General features: G+C 41.6%; 1 protein-coding gene across 4 annotated transcripts in view; it reads right to left on the bottom strand.

Moving 5' to 3' along the window:
• LRFN2 (leucine rich repeat and fibronectin type III domain containing 2) overlaps positions 1-23,997 on the bottom strand; it is a 241,983-nt gene that overhangs the window by 41,161 nt on the left and 176,825 nt on the right. For all 4 annotated transcript variants that reach the window (XM_083732326.1, XM_083732329.1, XM_083732327.1 and 1 more), the window contains one exon: positions 10,867-12,259. In XM_083732326.1, coding sequence (XP_083588452.1) covers positions 10,867-12,239 — 1,373 coding nt within the window. In that variant the 5' untranslated portion in view covers positions 12,240-12,259. The remainder of the gene's footprint in view (positions 1-10,866; positions 12,260-23,997) is intronic.

Raw genomic sequence — 23,997 nt, forward strand, 5'->3', positions numbered from 1 at the left:
GGAAGGTGAGAGAAAAGGAGCTGACTTGCGCAAGCCATTTAATCTCAGTTGGAGCCATTACTTCAGGAGCTCAAAGCAAAGGTGTGGACAGGGAAAATGAATTCTTCCACAGGTGAAGTTCAAGCAGAGTACATAGCATTGATAATACATGAAAATGTCCCTGCTTAGTTCATCCTTTCATGTCTTATCTCATTCTTCGTCCCAAAGACAGCCACAGCAGTTAACAGTAATTTAAAACAGGATAAACACATGCGCGCGCGCACACACACACACACACACACACAAACACAGAGAGAGTAAAGAACAAACACAGCTGCCCAAAATAAAATGTGTCCACTGTGATGTTAAGTTAGATCAACAGTCTAAAAACATTAACAACAACAACATTATATATACCCCAGCCACTCTGGGTGGCTCCCAACAGAATACTAAAAACATGATAAAAGATGAAACATTAAAAACTTCCCTAAACAGGGCTGCTTTCAGATGTCTTCTAAAAGTCAGATAGTTGTTAATTTCCTTGACATCTGAAGGGAGGGCGTTCTGCCTGGTTCCCTGTAACCTCACTTCTTGCAGTGAAGGAACTGCCAGAAGGCCCTTGGAGCTGGACCTCAGTGATGGAGACGCTCCTTCAGGTATACTGGGCCAAGGCCATTTAGGGCTTTAAAGGTCAGCACCAACATTTTGAATTGTGCTCGGAAACATACTGGGAACCAAAGTAGGTCTTTCAGTACCAGTGTTTTAAGGTCTCAGCGGCCGCTCCGAGTCACCAGTCTAGCTGCCGCATTCTGGATTAGTTGTAGTTTCCGGGTCACCTTCAAAGGTAGCCCAATGTAGAGCGCATTGCAGTAGCCCAAGTGGGAGATAACCAGAGCATGCCCTGGTGAGACAGTCTGTGGGCAGGTAGGGTCCCAGCCTGCGTAAGTAAAAACATTTTTATCTGCCTGTGAAAACATATCAGATTCAGTGTCAGGTGACCCTCCCCAGAGTGATCATTCCCAAGTTGGAGTGTCAAAGCAGAAAAGACCCTGTCTTAGGTGTGCATTAATTCTCAAGGTGTGCATGGCTTCAAGAATGATTTTAATGTCCAAAGAGGTTACTGTGGGAGGATATGGTCTTTAAAGTATGTTGGTATCAAATTGCTAGAGATGTATGAAATCTAATACTTGTTGCTTAAATAAATGCCTTGCATTCGCCCTTGATGTCCTTACAGTTGAACAATAAGATGTTGAACAACAACGGGCACAGGACAGAATCATGGGGCACCCCACTTGTCCCTCCCCCCCCCCAGGATAATGGGGAACCATTAGTGAGCACTCTTTGGGTTCTTTACACCCTGACTCTGTAGGCGGCTTCCTAGGTTCCTAATAATATTTCCTCCACCCAAATACGAAACATGTACAAAATAAATGTAGCCCGTTCAATTCTGTTCTTTTGCAATATCTCCTACACAATGTAATATGTGGGATTCCTTATATTGACACAAGGGAGGGAGCCAGTGGCCCTTTTTGTTGGCTTTTAATACTCACAACGTGCACAAACATGAATAAGTTAAAACATCCAACTCACACATGACAACGGTGAGTCATTTGAAGTTTAAACAAAACAGACTTTCCATGGAGTAGCTTCTCCATACTGAAAGGGCCAGGGAGGGCCTTGTCATTTGGGTGCTGCGCGGCTAAGAGAGGAAATGTGGCAGCTGTTGTGGGTAAGCACTGTGGCGTTACTCATCCTGAATGTGCCTCGAGTGAGAATGTAGAGCCTTTGATGAGTTAGGTAAACAATTAGTGACAGAGCTAAAACACAGCATCACCGAGTGGCTTAAAGAGTTGCTAGAGATAATTTTCTTAACATCCAGAAAACTTCCTGTGATATGTTCACTTCCACAAGTATAACTCCCATGTCTTTGCATCTGATTAACACCAAAGTTACAGGGAACACAGCCAGCCTTTCGTAAGTAAGATTACCAAGGCAGAGTTTGGAACTATGACTCTAATGCACAAATCTTCAAAAACATGATTTGCTACATTAAAAAGAGATTTTCCAAATAATTGGATGTTGCACACCCATTACAAAGCAAAGGTAGTGTTACACACTGCCAGTTTGGTAGTGACCAACATATAGCAGCCAATGCCTCCCCGCCCCCTGAAACATCTTCTGCTTATAGACCACACTCCACTTAATAGTAGCCCCTTATCCATGCATTCTATGTTTGTAATCTAGCTGGCTTCAGATGGTATACTTGCATTTATATCCCACTTTTCCTCCAAGGAGCTCAAGGTGGCATACATAGTTTTCTTCCTCTCATTTTATCCTCACGACCACCCTGCAGGGTAGATTCAGGTAAGGGGAGGTAACTGGCCCAAGGTGACCCAGTAGGCTTCATGGCTGGGTGGCAATGCGAACCCTGGACTCCTAGGTCCTAGTCCAAAACTCTAGCCACTACACCACACCACCATCAGAACTCACATCTTATTGGATTAATTTTGAAAGCTGAGCTGAGCAAGGAGATGTTGAGCCATGTACCTGCTGTACATGATAGACGTGGCAGAACACTTGTGGACTAGGCACCATAGCATCTTCCTGTGCTGCAGTCCCCATCTCATTTGCCATTTCCACCATTCATTTGAACTCACTCTGTGGCATCATGATTTCACAGTGACATCCTAGCATTCTGTTAATAACATAGCACATTGCTATGGCAACAGCAGCAGTCACATTTTTAGGTCTTAGCGATACACAAAAAATATTTATATAGCTAAAGGTCACTGTGAATGAGAAGAAAAAAAATCCAATATGGAAATCATAGCCAGATACGAAATTTCCACATCTGTCTCTGAACAAGCTGTTTCATCTCATGCTATATAGGAGCCTTTTCATTGACTTGGACATCAGCCCCACCATATTCCATAGAACATGCTTTCTTCATCAGGTTACTAAGTCACATTTGAAAGTTTTTGAGTTTTGAGAGATGGGTTATAGGTCATAGAACTGGGTTGTTTCATGGGTTGTGTGTGTGAGGGTGTTTAGGACCCTTTCACAAGCTCACTCATGCTGATCCATTTCTCACTGCATTCTATTGCATCAGTTGCCCAATTCATACATTCAAAAGACTGCAGGAAGGCTTAAACTGGAGAGGGAGACATTGATTGAGTCTTCAATAGCCCTTCACATTTTGGGCATGCCCACTCCACCCCAACCTTCCCATTTTGAGCAGGTCTGAAGCAGCCCCCCTTATAATGCAAGGTTAATAATCATGGGGAGGCTTTTAATGTACTTCTAAACAATCATCAAACCTTCACACTCCATGTGGGAATGTTGTGGGTAGAACAGGCACAGCTGGATGTGTAAAAACTCTCCCTACCCACTTTAAGTCATCATGTTTTTTGGATGCATGGACTGGGCTCATTTCTACTTGGCATTATAGATCAAATGAACTCTTGCAGATTTCAGCTTTTCCCTATCCTCTTTCAGTCTGACCCTGCAAAACTTACGTTTACAGCAACCCGTGCATACTGGTAATTGAGCTATTGTTTTTCTTATTTGCCTTACATAGTGGAGCATCATCAAGAGATGTCACAAATAAAACACACCACAGAAATTTGTAGCTGCAGGAGTTCCCTGATGTAATTGACAAAGGGGATCATAATTCCACTAATGATTGGGGTGTCTGTTTCCTCAAAGTAACAATCCTGATGACAATTGGCATGTATTGGCAGAACATGTCATAACAATGCTCACATTTAGGACCCATCAACATCTCTGTCTGGGCAGTAACGTTTGGATTCTGTTAATAAGTTTAAGATCTTGGGGGAGTAGAACCCTTTCTTGGGGACTTCTTTCTGCCTGTAGAATAGGGATGTGGAACCTAAGCCTCTCCAGATGTTACCGGATTCCAACTCCCATCAGCCCCAGCCACCATGGCCAATGATCAGGGATGGTGGGAGTTAAAGACAGCAATATCTGGATGGCCACAGGTTCCTCATCTTTCATTAAAGGATTTTTTTTTTTAAGCCTACTTCTTCTACCTGCCCGGATACTACGATTAATTGTGCAGCTTCAGAACAGTCTTTCAGGCCATTCCATTTCCTCACATTTCTTTTTAACCAACAGTTCTTCTGTCTGATGTTCAAAGTTTAACCTCTTGAAGTTTAATTGTTCAGGGCAGTCTGTGACCCTCAAAAAGGAGTACAGAAAATGGCATACTGCACTGGAACTGCTGCAGGTCAGCTGTTTGCAAAGCGAGAAACTAGGGGAGTTCTCTTCATGCCACCCATATGCCAGAGACCATGCTCAGCAGGTAGACTCTGCAGCTAGCTAATTGGGCTCATGTTGAAGAAGACAGAGAGTGAGTATGAACTAGTAGCAGAGGCACAAGTAGACATACGGCTGCAACCTTAAATCTCAGTCAGAGGGTAGTGAAGAAATTTCCCCATTCCATCCACAAATCTTTCTGACTTGTCAAACAGGGATATGCCAATCTGAATACCAGTTGTTGAGCATCCTGAGCAAGAGAATGCAATTGCTAGCAGGCTTCCCATAGGCATCCAATTAGCCAGTGAGAATAGGATGCTGGGCGGTTGTTGTTGTTGTTTATTTAATTTATATACAGCCCTATACCTGGGGGTCTCTCTAGATGTGCTTTTGGTCCCTTCTTATAATATGACAAGCTTGGGACATTTCTCCACCATGCAATTTTCACAAGGACAATACAGTCGTATCTTGGAAGTTCAGAAGTCTGTTCAACTTCTGAAGCATTCACCTTCCAAAGCACGGCTCCTGCAGCCCATTGGAAGCCCTGTCGGATGTTTGGCTTCCAAAAGAACGTTCGAAAACCAGAACACTCACTTTGGTTTTCGATCATTCGGGAGCCGAAACGTTTGATTCCCAATGGGGAAGATTAGCTCACACATTAGGGATGCTGGTGGTGCTGTGAGTTAAACCACAGAGCCTAGGGCTTGCTGATCAGAAGGTTGGTAGTTCGAATCCCCACGATGGGGTGAGCTCCTGTTTCTCCGTCCCTGCTCCTGCCAACCTAGCAGTTCGAAAACACGTCAAAGTGCAAGTAGAAGGTAAACGGCGTTTCCGTGCGCTGCTCTGGTTCGCCAGAAGCGGCTTAGTCATGCTGGCCACATGACCCGGAAGCTATACGCTGGCTCCCTTGGCCAATAAAGCAAGATGAGAGCCGCAACCCCAGAGTCGGCCACGACTGGACCTAATGGTCAGGGGTCCCTTTACCTTTTTAGCTCACACATTAGTTTACAAAGCTAAAATTTACACTCTAGTGTTAAGGACATGCCATCCTCCAAAATGCTGAGCACCTTTCAGTTTCCTTCAATTGACTTTGCAACATATAGTTATCATCATCATATTGTAGGCTGAAAGTGCCATCTTAAAACAGCACTTCTTCCTATGTGTGTCCTTCCCGCTTTTTGGTTATTGTTTTTTATATATATATTTTTTATTAAGGTTTTCGAACATAAATGCAAAGAAAAAGAACAATATAACATATATCATAACATATTTTCTTAACTACTTAGGACTCCCTCACGTCTCCCGCTCCCATTTACATCGTTGTCAATTCTTCCCCACAATTTATCATCTTGTTTGCAATCTTATATCACATTCATTTAACAATAGTCTATTAATTCTCTAATAAATTTATAATTTAACCTCAATTTACTTATCATCGTAATTTCATCTAATTTAGTGGTGCACAATTATTTGTGATCTAGCATCCTTTCTTAACACTCAACCAAATTGCAATGTTTTTTTAAGTAGCTCTTAAATTTCTTCCAGTCTTCTTCAACCCTCTCTTCTCCCAGGTCTCGGATTCTGCCAGTCATCTCGGCCAGTTCCATATAGTCCATCAGTTGCATCTGCCACTCCTCCAGTGTGGGTAGATCTTGGGTTTTCCAATTCTTAGCGATAAGTATCCTTGCTGCCGTTGTTGCATACATAAAAAATGTTCTGTCCTTCTTTAACACATGCTGGCCGACAATACCCAGAAGGAAGGCCTCTGGTTTCTTGGTAAAGGTATACTTTTTGGTTATTGTTGCCCTGTTAAGGTTGCCCGTCCAAATGCCTCACTTCTAACTGACTGCTTATTTCCTGCCATTTGTATACAACTCTTTCAGTCACAGCAGTGCTGGCTGGGGCTGATGGGAATTGTAGTCCAAAGCATCTGGAAGGCACGGGTTGGTAAAGAGTACACCTATAGGTCCTACGTTGGGTGGGAAATCATTGGCCCACCAATGTTGCCGGACCACAATTCCTATCACCCCCAAGTTTAGCTGTAGGTTCTCTTAGAGCCTCAAATGCTTTAAGGTTTATTCATTCTCAATAGCCCCCTCTTGCAACATTTTCCTGTTTTCTCCACTGTTTCCTTACATTTCTCCGCTTTTCATCTTCCCAGTTGCTAAGTCTACCACTTAAGAGCAGTCTATTTAGGGATGGACAAATCAGCTTATTTCTAGTCTGTGCCACCTGCACATGCATTCACTCATACATTTATTCCATCTCATTTCTGAATTATTCTGTGATTTTTTTTTATAAACCAACCTGCATTTTTTGTATCTTTAATGTATTTTATCTCAAAATATGCATGGTGATTTTTATTTTTAAAAATGCTCGTTTTAAGCTGCACACCCTACCCCCTTTTAGCTATGCTGAGAACCATATTTTATGCATTCAGGGACAGTTGAGAAGGGTCAAAGCTGGTGGATAATTAAATTCTAATCCACATATTAGTTCTGGAGTTGTTAGATTATATCAGACTCTGCAGCTGCTGAATTCCTTGTGTATTCCTAGTTCCAGAGCTTTTTTTCTTAAAAAAATGTTTAGGGGTACTCTCATTTTGACTCAATAAAATCACCATTTTCTAGTTCAAATCGGGGAAAATAAATACAGTAAATGGTCAAAAGTACAAAGAACTTGCATTACACCAGGAAAGGAAATGAGGCCGCCATCAGAGGTGGCAACAACGAAACTTAACAATCACCGTGCTAGAGAAGAAACATTTTTTTTTACAATTTTTAGTTTCTTCTCCTGTTAGATTCACAAAATGTTTAGGGGTATGCATACCCCTGCATCGCCCCAGAAAAAAGCACTGCCTAGTTCCTTACCCTTAACACAAGCATCTACCTGTTTACCTGTCTTCAACCAGCTCAACACTGCTGTACCAAGGACCTGCATCAAATTTCCATCCCAGTCAAACTGACCCCATGTCACACAGAAGGCAAATATTCTGCCCTAAGTACTGGGAATCTTCAAAAACATTCCAAGTGAACCCCTTAGCATTTGGAAAGTTCATGAAAAGCCTGTGCCATCACACCAGTTCACCCAATTGGTGCCAGAGGCATCAACATAATACACATAACTGAACGTGTGTTTTGCATTCAAAAGATCCCATATTCAATCTCTGGCACTTCCAGGGAGAGCTGGGATAGAATTATGTCTGAAACCTTGGAGAGCTGTTGTAGCTTGTGTAGGTGGCACTGAGATAGATGGGCCTGTGGTCTTATTCAGTGTGAGACAGCTTTATATGCACCAATACAGATACAAATATATTGCAAATTTGCAGTATCTTAAATCCTCAATCTCCCCATTAGGATAAAAATAAAATCTAAATAACAGTCCAATCCTATCCAATTTTATTTGGAAATATATTCCACGGAGTTCAGTGGGACTTCCTAGTAAAAATATTTAGTGTTGCAGGCTATTTATATATAATAAAATCTAATCTTAAGTAATCCAGTCAGCCCACAATTGCTTAAATATGCTTGAGACATGGAACATTTTTTATATTTTACAGATTATCCTCCCCAGGCTGTAAAATATATATGAAAAATATAAATCTCGGGAAATATCCAATATACATTTTCATAGTGGGAATATAACCATTACGCAGACTGAGATGCTGCAGTAATTCTTAATTTGCAGACTTGCTTTTATCACCCTTAATAAGAAATACAGCAAAATAAAATGAGGCTAAGTCTGTCATAAATCCAACAGTTGCAAAGCGTTTCTCAGATCCACATTTCAGGAGCAAAAGAAGAATTTCTTCATTCTAACATAGTTCCAGCCAGCAGGATCATGAAGTCATGGGCCAGATTTGTCAACGTCCTTCACCTTCAGTAGGATTGCAATTTGCAAATGCTATTCAATATATCCCAGCCCACATAGGGACATTCTAGCCAGGAACTGCAAGGTTCCCATTACAGAAGCTGGACTAGGGCAGAGGACCTCAAACTTAATTCATGTAGTCCATGGCATGTTTGCATTAAATATCCATACTGATTTTAAATTGTATTTTTATTGCTCTTTCTATACTGTAGTTCATTGTTATTATAATCTGAATTCTGTAAAATGCTAAGTGTTATACAATGTAAGAAGCTACAGATAGGTAGCCGTGTTGGTCTGCCATAGTCAAAACAAAAAAAATTCCTTCCAGTAGCACCTTAAAGACCAACTAAGTCAGTTCTTGGTATGAGCTTTCGTGTGCATGCACACTTCTTCAGATACACACTGAAGAAGTGTGCATGCACATGAAAGCTCATACCAAGAACTGACTTAGTTGGTCTTTAAGGTGCTACTGGAAGGAATTTTTTTGTTTTGACAATGTAAGAAATTAAAGAAGCAAGAAAAAAACAATAAAAACCGCACAGCATCTAGCACAGTGCATAAGAATTGCTAAAACAACATTAAGAGGTTCGCAAAAACCTTCAGAGATTGTCAGTAATGCCCAGGGGGAGAAATTTGGGAACCACTGGACTAGGAAACTGCATTCTTGGTAGGAAGTTGTGTCTCAGGGTCCACTGGAAAGATAAGTTGGTGTACTGTTTCAGTGGATCTGATCCCTGTACTTCAGCCATCATTAGTGTATATTAGCTCCTCCATGGTGGTCCTCAACACTTCCTATATTTGAGGCAGACATGGCAGTGCCTAACAAAGAGTACAGGAAGCTGTTGTTTCTTTACAAGTCTATCTGGCCATTGTGACTCCTGTGCTGGGAATTCTTCCCTCTAGTTCCTAAGGTCATCTGCAGTATGAAATGCATCACAAGCTTCCCCCTCTCTTGGGAGGACTGTGCTGTGCAAACAGACTGTGAATCACATCCTTTAACTTTTCTTCACACTCTCTTTTCTAAGAGAGAAGGAGGGGTCATGCTTTTGCTGTGCAAAATTATTCTCTCCGCCCTCCAGGGAAGTACCACACTTTTCATTGCACTTAGCACTCTCCTCATCTGCTCTAGCCTTCCCAGGATCAGAGCCTGGCAATTCTTGGTCTTCCACTTCTTCCTTCCTCTCTCCCTCCTCCTCCTCTTCTTTCTCAAGATCTATGGAAGTCAACAGCTCAGACTGTATTCCTGGTGGAGCTAAAGTTGTGGGTCCACAATATTAACATCACATGACCCCTTCAAGGAAGTATCCAGCACAGACCTGGATATTTATTTATTTATTTATTGTTTGTATTTGTAGCCCACCCTTCCCAAAATGGTCCCAGGGTGGGTTACAAAAATCTAATAATTAAAAAATTCAATTAAAATTATCAAATAAAAAGAAAACAAAAAACCCAGCCTACAGCAAAAGATCAAAACAGCAGAGCAGAACTGCAATGCACAATAAAGGAAAGCAATGAAAGGAAATATGTCTACTCAAACCAAAGACCTGGTTAAAGGGTTCTCAGTGTCATACTGTGGGTCTGTTATTCCCCTCTTAACTGTACATAACAGGCAGGTGCAGAGGGCAAGAGTATAATGTAGAAATTCCATAGGAACATACCTAGAATAGCTGGTCGGCATTGCCATTAATCTTAATAACACCAGCACAAACATTTCCAGCGCTTGAGATTCTCAGTTTGATAGACTTTCATGCTTTGTGCCCTTGCAGGATTGATGGGAAATATTTCTCATTATTTCCTAGGCCTACTAATTTGCAGGTGGTCACTGCAACCCTGAGATCCCCTTCATATGGCCGAAGCATGACCCTGTGAAGGCAGCAGCATCCTACTGTCTAAACAAGAAGCTCACTCTGGTATGCAATTTGTACCTTAAAAAAAACCAATAGTCTTCACTGAGGGTGGAAGGGTTGGCTCTTCATCCTCTTCCCCATTCAATATTTCAAAAGAATTGAGAAGTTATAAAATGTGCAGAACAGAGAACACAAAGGATGGCTTCTCTGTGACCATGAAAAAGAACAAGCTGCCCATCTTCTGTCAAAGGCTCTTAGGGCCAACCTAATCTGCACTTAGTTTTCAGTCGCAGCACTCATTTTTTTCCTGCTGTATCTGAAAATGTTCATGATAAATGTTCATTTGTAATGAGAACAATATTACTCTTGGAATATTGCTGGAGTAACAAGCTGTGGATACTTTCTCAAACAAGGTCACAGCTCACCATTTGTATTCATGGTCACATACATATTTGATAAGATTACAGGGCAATAGGAAGTCAAGGGGTGACATGAGGCAGGTTTGGCATCTCACAAAGGAGAAGGCAGAATGTTTATGGGAAGAGGAGAGGACAGAACTTCTCATTAAATGGAGGAGGCTAAGCTGTTTCATTTGCTATGTGCTAATAAACTACAGATCAACACTGGCTGATGGAACTAGGAATTTTAAGAATGCCACTTTAGTCACAGTGAGGAGCATAGCCACTGCAAGTTGATTTCTGAGCTATGTTTCCTTTCGATCCCTTCCTAATATGTGTCACAACTTGGACTGAGGAAAGGAGAATCACTATCCATCAGTTCTTGTCTTCTGTGACAAGTCTATCAGATGGAGGCACATATTACAACTTATTCAACCAAATCACCTGCCACCCCATCATTTCTCTTCTAAGGAAAGCTGACAGCCAGTCACACTTACCTGTAAATTAGAACCTCATCATCAGAGCAGTTATACTGTAGCTGGTACATTTTAACTCTTGGAGCTGACTTGCTTACTGTCCATTTGACCAAAGCTGAGGTAGTTGTAACCTCAGAGACCAACACAGCTCTTTCAGGCGGCCCCTTGGTTTCCCCTCGATTTGACTTGCTGGAGCTGGTGATGTCAGAAAGCCTTGATTTTGGTGGAGCGGCCCGGCCTGTTCCATTGCTGAGGTGGGGAAGCTGGACAATTGACAGCTCAATTGTTGCAGTAGACTCTCCAGCAGCATTTGCCGCTATGCACGTGAAAGTCCCATAATCCTTGGATGTTGTGATCAGGATTTCCAAGGTGCCATTGTCATAAACAGCTGTCCTTGAAGAATTCCCAATAAGTCGATCATCTGGTGCCACCCAGTGAATAACTGGAGATGGATCTCCAATTGCTTTGCACTTCAAGGTGGCTGTTTGTCCTTCTAAAACCAACAATTTGTGAGTGTGCTGTGTGATCAAGGGAGGCTCACAAATGAACTCCTCTTCCCGGACATACCAAAAGTACCTCCCTTTTAGTCCCGGGGGGGAAGCACAAGTTTCCATATCATCATCTCTGTCAAGACGCCGCAGCCACATCAGTTCACAGTTGCAATGCAAAGGGTTTCCACCAAAGCTCAGAGATAAAGGTGTGGAGAAAGGAGTTGAGGTTAATGGAGCTGTTTGGGATCTGGCAAATATGGGATCAGGAGGCAGCTTCTGAAGTCTGTTGGAGGTTAGATCCAATCTGGCCAGTTTCTGAAGATCTGCAAAGGTACCCTCTGTAATATAATCTATCAAATTATGATCTAAACTAATCTGGTGCAAGTTTACCATCTTCCTTATAGATTCCCAAGGGATGCTTCTGAGGTTATTGTAAGAAAGATCCAGATCTTCCAAGGTGAACAAGAAGTCTTCAAAGGCTTCATCTGAAATGCAGCTCAGCTGGTTGTTGTTTATAATCAAGTGCTGAAGATTAATCAGGCCTCTCAAAATATCCTCCCCAATGTCAGGCAGCCTGTTACTATCCAAATGCAAGGACCGTAGGCTCTCTAGGTCAGCAAAAGAATAGGGCTGTATGTAACTGATGGTATTCCTAGATAATGTAAGGTCAACAAGGCCCGTCATGTTGGCAAAGTCCTGTCTACTGATGTTGATAATGAAGTTGCCCCCAAGACGGAGTTCAACAGTCCTCCTGTCTATGTCTGGTGGTACAAAAAGGAGGCCCTTGGAAGGGCAAAGAGTCCCCAGTGACTCAGACAGGTTCTGGCAGACACAATATTTCGGACAAGCGTTGACCACAACAGCCACTCCAAACACCAGGATGCCGCAGAGCAGTTTTTCCATGGTAAATCACACGATGGGGCCTGCAAGAATGAGATACAGTTATATATTAGAAAGTTATTTTCAGCTGGAGCTATTAAACCAATTTCATGCCCATTTATTTGACCAAAAAAAAAAAAATTTCCAAAGAAACAGTTTTTGAACTCTGATCTTAACAGATGCCAAACGCATGTAGATGGTTCTAACAAAATAACCCAATGGGCATTTTCCTGGTGATGACCTGGTGAATTAGAAATGCTCAACATTGTTGCTCCTTTCTATGCATTGACAAAAATAATATTTATTTACTTATTTGTATTAATTTAGACAGTACTAATATAAATATAAATTGCCAAGTCATAAAACGATGTAATGATGGTGTACAATAAAACTCAACATCTTATGTGATTTCAGTGATATCTTGCCAGAAGCTGCCATTGCCAGGTAAGGGCGGTTTCAGTGGGGCAGGGCGGTGGTGGGGCAGCGCTGCAGCACATTCCCTGTTTTGCCTCAGGTGGCCAAATGGGACACGCCATCCCTGGTGGAAGGATACAATCACCAGTCAGTCACAAAGCTCACACTCTGTTGTTTTGGACCTGTCATTGTCTCTCAGCCTCCTCACAGTGTTGTTGTGAGAATAATGCAAGGAAAGGGAGGCCCATGAATGCCACCTTGATATTCCTCTTTGGAGAAAAAAATGAAATGGATATAAACATCCAGCCTGCCTGTCCTTGATTTTTAATTGGGGTATGAGAGTATGTGTATCACACTCTTTCTTGTATTGCAGGGGATTGGTCTTGGCGGTCCATTCAAACTCTACAGTGCTAAGATTTTATGAAAAAAGAATAAAACAAGGAAAGTGTGTTGCTTTGAGATTTTGAGGAAAACTTTTTTTTTTAATGCCTTGAATTTTCATTTGATAGGTTATTGCCCCAGTAAACCTACTGGCCAAGCCTCCACTGACCACATGATCTATTAGAAATGCTTGTCTAAGCTGTGCAATATAGTACAGTATTTCAAACTTGTTGAGATGAGAGGTAATAATCCTATCTTCCATTTTCTTTTTTTTATCTTGAGAGGGGTTTTTTTTTCCTTCTCAACAAATTGTTGAGATGTTGGCAGACCTAACTGTTAATTTGCGACAGAGAGGAAAGACAAAGGATTGAAACGGCTCCTTTGGTTAAGCCTTGCAAATAAATATTGGATGTTTCTGCAAAATGCAGGATAAGTTTAGCTTCATTTTACCTTCTGTATTAAACCAGGATGCAGTGCATTTGTAGCCATGTTATTTATGCAAATCTGTAGCCCAGTTAGCAAAGCTCCATGCTTTGTATTTATCCATTACTAACAGATAGTCAGCTTTTGGAATCTTAAGGATAATTATATTCTGGAGCTTTAATTTTGTGTATTATCCTAGCAGCTGTAACTATAAACAAAAGGAGTTTAGAAACAATTTGAGGAAAGAGATGAAGATGGCTAATTTGCAATGAGCAGAACATCCTTTACAAACTTACTTCTCCTAGCTTCTAGTCCAAAACTGCATTTGAAAGGTTTTTTTTGCACACTATGGGGACTCCTTTAAGTGTATTATATTTTCCCAGTTACCCTTTGGGGAGATGCTTGTGGGTTTCACTTTACTCATGAGAGAAGGTTGTCACTGAAGAAGAAAACGGAGAATAGATGGAATACAGTTGTAGGGAATGCATAGGAAGAGCCAACAAAGGAGGGCTGCATAACGTTCCTGTGAACTTTTAGAGCCTAGTGAATAGATATAAAGAAATGGGGAAGTGTGAAGTTATGTGTGCGAGAGAGTGAAAGAGAGAGTAGTGTTCACCAAGAGGAGGATCAGCAGTTTTCATATGCTGGAAATACCCCAGAAACCATATTTCTGACTGCAGACACCTATTGCATAAATGGAAACACACCACAGGCATTTTTCAGCAGTTGCAACAAGCCTCCCACAGAATTAGAAATTGATTGCTTGGGCAAAATACTTCCCAGCATCTTCCAAGAAAGGCATTTGCCACATATGTCCTCCAAGTTGTTGTAGGTGTTGCTGTCAACACTGAAAAAGGTCGTTGAGGAAGGAAGTCCAGGGGGAATTGTCCTTCTTGGCTATATTTTGGCACTATGTAGACTTTTCTACACCTGTAGCAGCAAAACTGTACATCTGTCCCACATGCTCTGATCCACAGGGACTCCAGCCACAGAAGATATATATTCTGGACTTCTCTTCTACTCCTACCATCAAACCTTCCACAGAATGCAGATGGGATGACGGTGATATCTCACCGCTTTCCCAATTTGCATTTAATAGGCATCTATCAGGCTATGAAAGTGGCATTTTCGCAGCAAGTCTGTAAATCAAGGTAGGCTCCTGTCTCGGTACTGAGTGAAAAACTGCCTCTTTAGTCCTCTTATAACATGGTTCTGCATGAATTAATGTGAGTAAGAGGCATAAAGACTCTTGTTTTGTATTCAAATTCCCCTCATAAAGATACAAGTCTTGAGAGGTGGCATCTCATTTGAGCAATGTCTCCAAGACACATTTTTTTTAAAAAATGCTTTCTCTATTCATTTGAGTTTTACAAATAAATTACAAGTCACCTCACTGGTTACAAGTCCATTATCGGATAAACACTTTGGTGGTTCAAAGCTACAATTTGCCTCACCCTATAAAAATACACAATTGCCTTGTTAGATCATGTCAAGATCCATCTTGTCCAGCTTTCTCTTCCTAGGATAAATCATCAAAAGTAGGGCCTCAAAATGAAGGTTATTCTCTATAATTTGTCCCTGCATACTTTAGTCCATCACAGGGCCGGCACTATCACAAGGCAGAGTGAGGTGGTTTTCTCAGGCAGCTGAACATCAGTATCATGAAATGGCAGCAAATTGTTAGTTATTTAATTTCAATTCCAGGGAGAGTAAGAGGTGCTTGTAGGATTGTGGGGACGGGGATGTTAGCAGAGCTAATTAAATACAGTGGTACCTCTAGATACGAACGGGTTCCATTCCAGAGCCCTGTTCGCATCTAGAGGTAAATGTATCTAGTGACGGCACGTCTGCGCATGCGCGTGTCGTTTTTCACCGCTTCTGCGCATGCGCGTGACGTCATTTTGAGCATATGTGCATGACAAGCAACGAAACCCGGAAGTAACGCGCTCCACTACTTCCAGGTTGCTGCGGAGCGCAACTCGAATGTGCTCAACTCTAAGCGTATTTAACCTGAGGTATGACTGTACTAGAGTCCGGAGGGAATGAAACCAACACTAATGGGTGCATAACTTGAGGAGAAATAAACAGAGTGGTTTTGTTTTTGTTAGTAGTTTAGGTTTTGTCCCTAGCAGGGAGCCATACAACAACTAAACATACAGGAGAAAATTCCCTCAGAACTACAGAGCCAATCAAAGCACAAGTTTCCCCAGTGACCATCATGCCATGCTGACTGGTTGCTAAGCAACACTTCCATCACCTTCTTGGTTAGCCAACTTTAGCACTAAAAGTTAATTCTTAAATTGCACTGATAATAATCCCCACTGTTGCATTTCCAACACCTGTTTGCTGTGCATCAAAATGTATTAGGCCAGCCCTGACCTCTGTCATGGACACTATGCCCAAGGCTTGTAAGTTGTTGTGGTGTTGTTCCCAGTTGTTTCAAGAAAAAAATGAGGGGAAATGTGATTCCATTTACATTTAAAGATGAACATACCTAATGTGCACTTCCTGAAACAATACATGAATGTAAACACAGGGTGGTATATAAATCTAATAAATAAATAATAATTTCCCTAAATTTGCAGTTCTCCAAATTTTGTGATGCAGTTCTTTGGCCAAGTAATGTGCTTATACTAAGGTAAACTGTGTATCAAAATGCATATATTGGTGAAAACATACAGCAGATACCATTATATATATTGGACAAAAGTGCATACAAAATGTGCACCTTGGGAGAAATTCCCAATAAAATGCTGATGGATTTTCATGAGGTCTTTAAATTTTTTAAAATGGACATTTGTTTGTTTGTTTGTTACATTTATATCCCACCCTTCTTCCAAAAGATACCCAGGGCAGCAAATGCTTCTGCATTTAAAAATAAAATAGTAATAATGCTGCAGTCATTTTAAAACACGAACACATCTAAAACAAATCTGAGAACAAATGCAACAAATCTTGCCTCAGCAGGTGCCTAAAAGAGCACAGTGACAGTGCTTGTTTAACGTCTTCAATGCTGTTGAAAGGTGGATAACCGAACTGAACTGAAGACTGAAAAAGAGAAAAAAATAAAGAGAGACCAAAATGGAAAGATTTGCTCATCCTTGCTTTCAGCTCACCCTCAAGGTGAAACTAGAGGAAATGGTGGTTGCCACAATTGTTCTTCGCCTATCTGTCCCACAGGCCATAATACTCCTCAGGGTTTCTCCTTCCTGTCTCCCCAGAGCCTCTCCTTATGTCTCAGCTGTTGATGGGAAGCCCTTCAAGGAGAGCTAGAGGACATCCTCTGAATTTGTGTCTGTGAAGTATTAACACAGTGTGGGCTCTGTTCTTGGCCAGGGCTCTCGAACCTAATTGCAACACGAGATAATTAACAACCTTAATTACACAAACTACAGTTTTGGTTTGTGTTTTTTATTCAGCCAGGATGATCAACACGAGGCAAATTATATCCAGACATCCTTTGCTTCTATGGCCATCATCTGTCTCTACCAAAGTGACTGGCAGTTTCATTTCCATGACAACTGGATCACTTTGTATAGAAATGGGAACAAAGGGAGGGCCTGGGGGCCCCCTCAAAGATATCATAAAGGAAGAAAAATATACACACTATGAATTAGGAGCTACTTGGTTGTGTCAGTGGAAGAAGAGGAAAGAACGGTGAATTTATGCTGTCATTCGTAGAAATTCACTGGTGGATATGAATGGATGGCAACTTGCGATCGCAAACTGTTCTCTCCAGTTCTGAGAAGTGAGTTCCTTTTGATTTATTCTAGGAAACAAGTTAGGACTAGGGATGAGAGAGAAGTTTGGCTCATGCCTTCCGAAACAAGACATAATTTGTACTTCTCAAAAGCATACAGAAACGGAAATGCAGATATCCTGCCAAATCCAAATATCTCCAAATTTTGCAACCAGATAATGTGCAAAATAAAATGGGTACATTATGGGAAAGTGTGCATATATTAATGAAAATAACCTACAAAAATGCATTATAATAGGGGTAGTTGCTTGCAAAAAAATGTTAGATTTGGAGAAAGGCACACTAAAATGATGATGAATTTTCATGATGACTTTTAAAATGATAATAATTGTTATGGGCAGGGTATAAATAATTAATTATTATTATTATAGTATTGTAATTATTATAACAACAACAACCAAATGTTTTATTGGAAAAATGAGAACCTGAGAGGAACTGAAATTGACAGACCCATCCATCCCTAGTTAGGGCAAATTTACTCATTACCTTTTCCAGGAAATGATGGATGTACATTTTGCCTCTCTATACTCGCAGAAGAACAATGTAAGACAGCACCAGGAAGCACCTAGAGAGGTCTTCTTTCTTATTGTCACTGGGATCCTTGAATCTTGCCTAGGGAAAGCTTTGAGGAGCTCCCTTTGCCTCCCCCCATAAAATATTTGAGGAGGGCGCCCTCAAGTTGATGTGCATTGCCATTCAAATGGTGTGTGTGTGTGTGTGTGCTCCATGTCATGTGATCGATTATGTGGGGTGGGGCTTTCCTTGGCTCCATCCAATATTTTGTTCAAGTTGACACCTGTTTTGCATGTCATCGAACTGTTGGTGTGCACAGACTTAGCATGAAAACTGGGCAATTTATGTGCTCGGTAGAATGCCAAAAAATGGTGCATATTTCTCTCTGTGTTGGTTGTGGTGCAGAGAACCTCTTCAAGTATCTTTTAAGGGCCGAATTGGACATCTTCTCAGATAGCAAGCCAGGAGAGCCAATGCACTATTGTACAATACGTGTGGTGTGTGTGGAGGTGCTAAATCTATGAGAAGTGACATGATCATTGTATAGTATTTCATTGTATTATGAAAGCTATGCCGCTGAATCTTAGATCCAACCAGTGCTTTTTTCTGGGGGGACGCAGGGGGACTCACACCCTTAAACATTTTGTGAATCTTTGTACTTTTGTCCATTTACTATATTTATTTTCCCCGATTTGAACTGTAAATGGTGATTTTCTTGAGTCAAAATGAGAGTACCCCTAAACATTTTTTTTAAAGAAAAAAAACACTGGATCCAACTATATGCTACCATTCTACATGTCTACTAAAGCTATAAATTCTTGGTTTGAATTTCAGTCTTCAGCAAAAATAGCTTGTTCAGGATTAGCTGTTGTACACATCCAACAAATTATCTGCAATCTTGGAAGCGGAGTTATGTGGAAAATGATTTCATGAGAATTAGTCTTTCGTTCTATATAATATAAAACTCCTTTTCAAACATTTTTTTGCTGCAATCAAGATCACTTGATGTCTAATGCAGATGGAAATGCTTATTAGAAACCAGATCTAGGTATACTGCAAATTCTCATGTAGCCTGCTCAAGCTTTTTTTTTTATTTTATTGCAGGAAATTTGGCTTGAGACAGTGCAGAGATGTACCCAGCTGCAAGATGCAAAATTAAGCAGTGCTCAGCTGTGCTACTTGGGGCTAGTGCCTAAAATGCAGCAAATCAGGGTAGACAAATGGTTCCAGCCTTTCATGTTTTTCAGTGTGGAAGGGAAATGTGCAGGCCTTATAGACCCAGAGAGAAACATCAGTTAGCTGGCAACCCAGCGTCTCTCCTGTTTACACACTTCTTCCCATTCCAAGCACTTGCTAAATTCACACATCTCAGCTATGAGTGTATTGCTGAAGGTTAAAGCACTTAGAAGACAGAGTAGTCAGTAATGCTCTTCAGAAAATGTGTGCGTGTTTCCTTAGTGCAGCCTAGAAACTAGTGTAAGCATCGCATATTGGAGGTCACCTTCAGGGAACTGATAGCACAGCAACTTATGCTTAGTAATGGGAGAGACTTCCTTATCTTGATTTAGAATGAATTGTCCCCAAGCAAGCTAATTTTGGCTTGATTCAAAGGAGACCTGAATCACCTCATTTTAAAGCTCATAATGCTTGGAATGACTTCATCAGGAAGTAAGAGAGGTTGGCTCATTAGAATGAGTGCTCAGTCAGTCCTCACCTGTCTTCCTCCTTACTATTTTAAAGCCACGAAACTGGGAGATGTAGGTAATGCTACAGAAAATCAGAATTAGTATTCAAGATGACCTTAACAGACTGGAGAACTGGGCCAAAAGCAACAAAATTAACTTCAATATGGAGAAATTTATGGTTCTTTGCTTAGGCAGGGATAAACAGATGCAGAAATATAGGATGGGGGGAGCCAGGCTTGATAGTGGAACATATGTAAAGAATCTAGGGGCCTTAGTAGACCACAAGCTTAACATAAGTCAGCAGTGTGATGCAGCAGCAAAAAAGCCAATGCAATTGTAGGTCGCAGCAACTGAAGTATAGAAGAAGAATTTGGATTTGATATCCTGCTTTATCACTACCCTAAGGAGTCTCAAAGCGGCTAACAATCTCCATTTCCCTTCTTCCTCCACAACAAACACTCTGTGAGGTGAGTGAGGCAGAGAGACTTCAGAGAAGTGTGACTAGCCCAAGGTCACCCAGCAGCTGCACGTGCAGGAGCCGGGAAGCAAACCCGGTTCACCAGATTACGAGTCCACTGCTCTTAACCACTACACCACACTGGCTCTGATCAAGGGAAGTAATAGTACCACTCTATTTTGCTTTGTTCAGAGCCCACCCAGAGTATTATGTCCATTCGGGGCACTACAATTTAAGGAGGAAGGGGAGTGGCCAGGAAGTAGCATGTCTGCAGCAGTCAGAAAACTTAACTTGGTAAGAGTGCGCTCTGCAAAAATATTTATATTACTAGGTTTTTGCTTTCATGCTGTTGTTGTGTTCACAATATCTAGTCATTGATTCCTTCCAAGATCTTTAAGTTGATGTAGCAAAAGCGGCATTTCCAGGGCCTTTCATTGTTGCTATTGCATTCATTAAGGTTTATTGTAATGAAAACATTGCTTTTCTCAGAATGACTGATTGTACCACCATTGTATTCATCTCTTTTGTACAATCCAATAAAGATCCCATTGCCTTCACATTCTACTTCCTAAACTCCTATTCTTTTGTACCCTGTATTCCATCCATGCCGCTTAACATGTAATTTAAATGGCATTTATTGGATTGGAGGAATACCCAAAGGACAGAACAGAAGAAACCCCTGAGTTTTAAGATACCACTCATTTATTTTCTTCTCATTCCCTAAAATTAGGATGAAGAGCAGAATGTTTTGTTGGCTAATTATATTTCCCTTCAAAGGCAGAGTCTCACCTCCCCAAGCTGTACTGTTTAATCTTTAACTTATTCAGGGCTAATTCAGGTCCATCAAAGAACTAAGGAAACGACAGTGCTCAGATTCTGCTCCTTTCCATTGGTGGTTTTCAGAACAGGGCTAAAAAATATGTCTGATAAGAGTGGACCGTATTTCCAAAGAGAAAAAGCCAAGCATTCAGTTTGGTGTGGAAGGCAGTTAGGTAGACTCATAGAGCTGGAAGGGCCCTTAGTCATCTGGTCCAACCCTCCGCTTGACATAGGATCTGCAATGCAGGATGCGATTGTAACATCCTTGACAGGTGGCTATCAGCCTTTCCTGAAATGCCACCAGTGAAGAAGAGCCCACGCTCTTCTGGATCAAAATGTTCTTCTGTGAAACAGCTCTTACCATTAATGCGTGTTGTCCCCTGTCTCCCCCCCCCCCCCAATGTTTAGCCCAAAACCGCTTCCCTGCAATTTCCACCCATTGGTTCTAATCCTGCACCTCTGAGGTAAGAGAGAACAAGTCTCTTTTGTGACAGCCATTCCTCACACTACCTGGTTTCTGGACTGCACACAATTCTGGCTGCTTCCCTCTAGATGCAGCCAGCCATTGATCACAGATGGTAAAATCTGAGTGTGTGCTTGACAAATGCAAGGAAAACACACACACACACACACACACACACACTCTTAATGAACCTCAAGTACTGTGACGGTGAGGTTCTAACAGTTTGCAAATTACTTTCCATCACAGTGACAAGGCGTACTTTTCCTATATAGCTGTGAACAGAGGCTGATATTTAAAATCTGTACTATAAAGTGAAGGCAGGGCTGGCAATGGAAGAGAAAGACGCTCAGCCAAAGTCTGGAACCTACAGATGAAACTTGGACATACTACGTTGCTTACTGGCTATATTTACAGGAAACGGCTCTAAGTAACTGGAAGCCCTTAGAGATCAGTTAACTCATAACATAACATGGAATATTGGCAAATTACAGCAAGGTTAAAGTTATGTTGTCCTTGCACAAAATGCCATACAGTGGTACCTCGGGTTAAGAACTTAATTTGTTCTGGAGGTCCATTCTTAACCCGAAACTGTTCTTAACCTGAAGTACCACTTTAGCTAATGGGGCCTCCCACCACCGCACGATTTCTGTTCTCATTCTGAAGAAAAGTTCTTAACCCTGTACAAGGTTGTCTTTGCTCCAAGATTTTTCGAAGGGCACTGGGGCTGGCCTATGGTTGCAATTGGTAAAGGCTCCTGGCAAAAAAAATGAGGACTCCTGCTTTGCATGTGCCAGAACTTCCTAGTTGGATGCAACCAACAATTTTCTTCCATATAATAAAATACCAAAAAACCTTCCATCCTTGTCAAACAGCTATTTAATACAAAGGAACAAATATATATCCCGTCAACCTTATCCACCAGTTCCTCTGCCATACCCTTTAGTTTCCTCACTTCTCCACCCCCCCCCCTTTTATTGACTTGTTTCCAAGAGCATATACGAAATATGAAATGTTATACTTATCTTGTTGTATGGCAACATTTGTATTTTCTTTTAGATTGTAAATGCTTCTTTATCTTCTACAGTATTCTATATCGGAGGGGGGGGGTTCAGATCTGATACATGCATGGGGCACTGAAGAGGTGGTTCTTTGTCTACCTTACGTCTTATTTGCAACACCTAGCATTAAATTCAGAGAGAGAGAGGGGGGATATCCTGACAGTGCAGGAAAAAGGGTTTCAAAGAGTCCCTTTCTAGCCTAAGCCTTGGACTTGAATGACATTGTGGATCAGGGCCAGTGCTTTATTTTTGCATGGACAAGGATGGTGGTGGTTGGTTTTGCAATGCCAGCACTCTAATGTTCCAAGTTGAAACCTGAGGGGGGGGGGGCATGCTTGTAAGCCTCTATTTTCCTATCAAGGCTTGTTTCCTGACACACACACACACACATACCCAACACTATTATTACACATTGCTAAAGGCTCTGTTCTGCTTGCCTGTATTCATTTACTTTGTAACAGCCTGTACTTTACTAATTTGAGGAACGGCTGAAAGAGCAGAGCATGTTTAGCCTGCAGAAGAGATGATTAAGAAAAGACATGATAGTTGAATTCTGCTTATCTGAAGGGCTGTCACATAGAAGATGGAACAGACTTCTTCTCTTGTTGCTCCAGAAGGCAGGATTAGAACAAATGGGCAGAAATTTTAGGAGATTTCCTCTAAATGTTAGGAGAAACTCCCTAATTTGAAGGGTTGTTTGACCGTGGAACAGACTGCCTCAGAAGATGTCGGGCTCTTTTTTGCCGGAGATATTTTGGCAGAAGCTGAATGGGCACCTGGCAGGGATGCTCTGGTTTAAGGATGGGCTAATCTGTTTGGTTTCTGAGTAGGCAGGAGTATAGGCAAGGTTCTAGGCAGGTTTTCCTTTCTTCTGCTTGCCCCAATGCCTCTGCTACAAGTTGGGCATCCTTGGCCAATAGCCCAATGAAAAGCAGCAATGGTACTGAAAAATGGTACGTGTTGACCAGGCTTGTGGCTTGTGGGTCTGGTGGGAATGACTCACACTGGACAACAGCATTGGGTGAAATCAGGCCATAACTTCATTGATTATAAAGCAGGTAAGCCGAGCTGGCATGGCAGGAAAGCAAGGCAGGCAACTGGATTTGGCCAGTGAGCTAGATCCTTCCCTCACCACAACCACCACCGACCAAGTCTGATGGGTGGGCAGGGCCATGCACCAGTCAATCACCGGACAACACAATGACATCAGATGACCCATTATTGCCCATGCCAACAATCAGCTGATTGTCAGGTTTGAGCACTCATTTAAAAATGCTGCTTTTAATTATCTTTTCAATGTTTTTAAATACCTGCTTGAAACCATCTTTCACTGATAATTTCAATGTGGTTCTTTTGCAAACAGATTCTAGGTTTCATTACAATCAAGTGACATGTAAAAGCTGTGACATACATGCATACATACATACATAAAGGTAAAGGAATTTGACTATGGGGTGCAGCACTCATCTCCGCTTTCAGGCCGAGGGAGCCGCCGTTTGTCCACAGACAGCTTTTCTTGGTAATGTGGCCAGCATGACTAAACCACTTCTGGCCTAACGGGACACTGTGATGAGTGCCAGAGTGCACGGAAATGCCATTTACCTTCCCGTCGCAGCATACATACATACATACATACAAGTCCATAACTGCATTAAAGGACACACCTGGTTATGTTCTGGAGAACTTAGTTCACTGCATTTCCAATAGGATCAGTTAATTTCCCCCTGGTGTGGCTGCTATCTATGCTCAACATTATGCGGAAGATAAATCAGCTTGAACCCAAACTTTACAAGGTTGTAAATGGGGGCA

Source organism: Podarcis gaigeae, assembly GCF_964106915.1.
Source record: "Podarcis gaigeae genome assembly, chromosome: 3".
Classification (NCBI taxonomy): Eukaryota; Metazoa; Chordata; class Lepidosauria; order Squamata; family Lacertidae; genus Podarcis; species Podarcis gaigeae.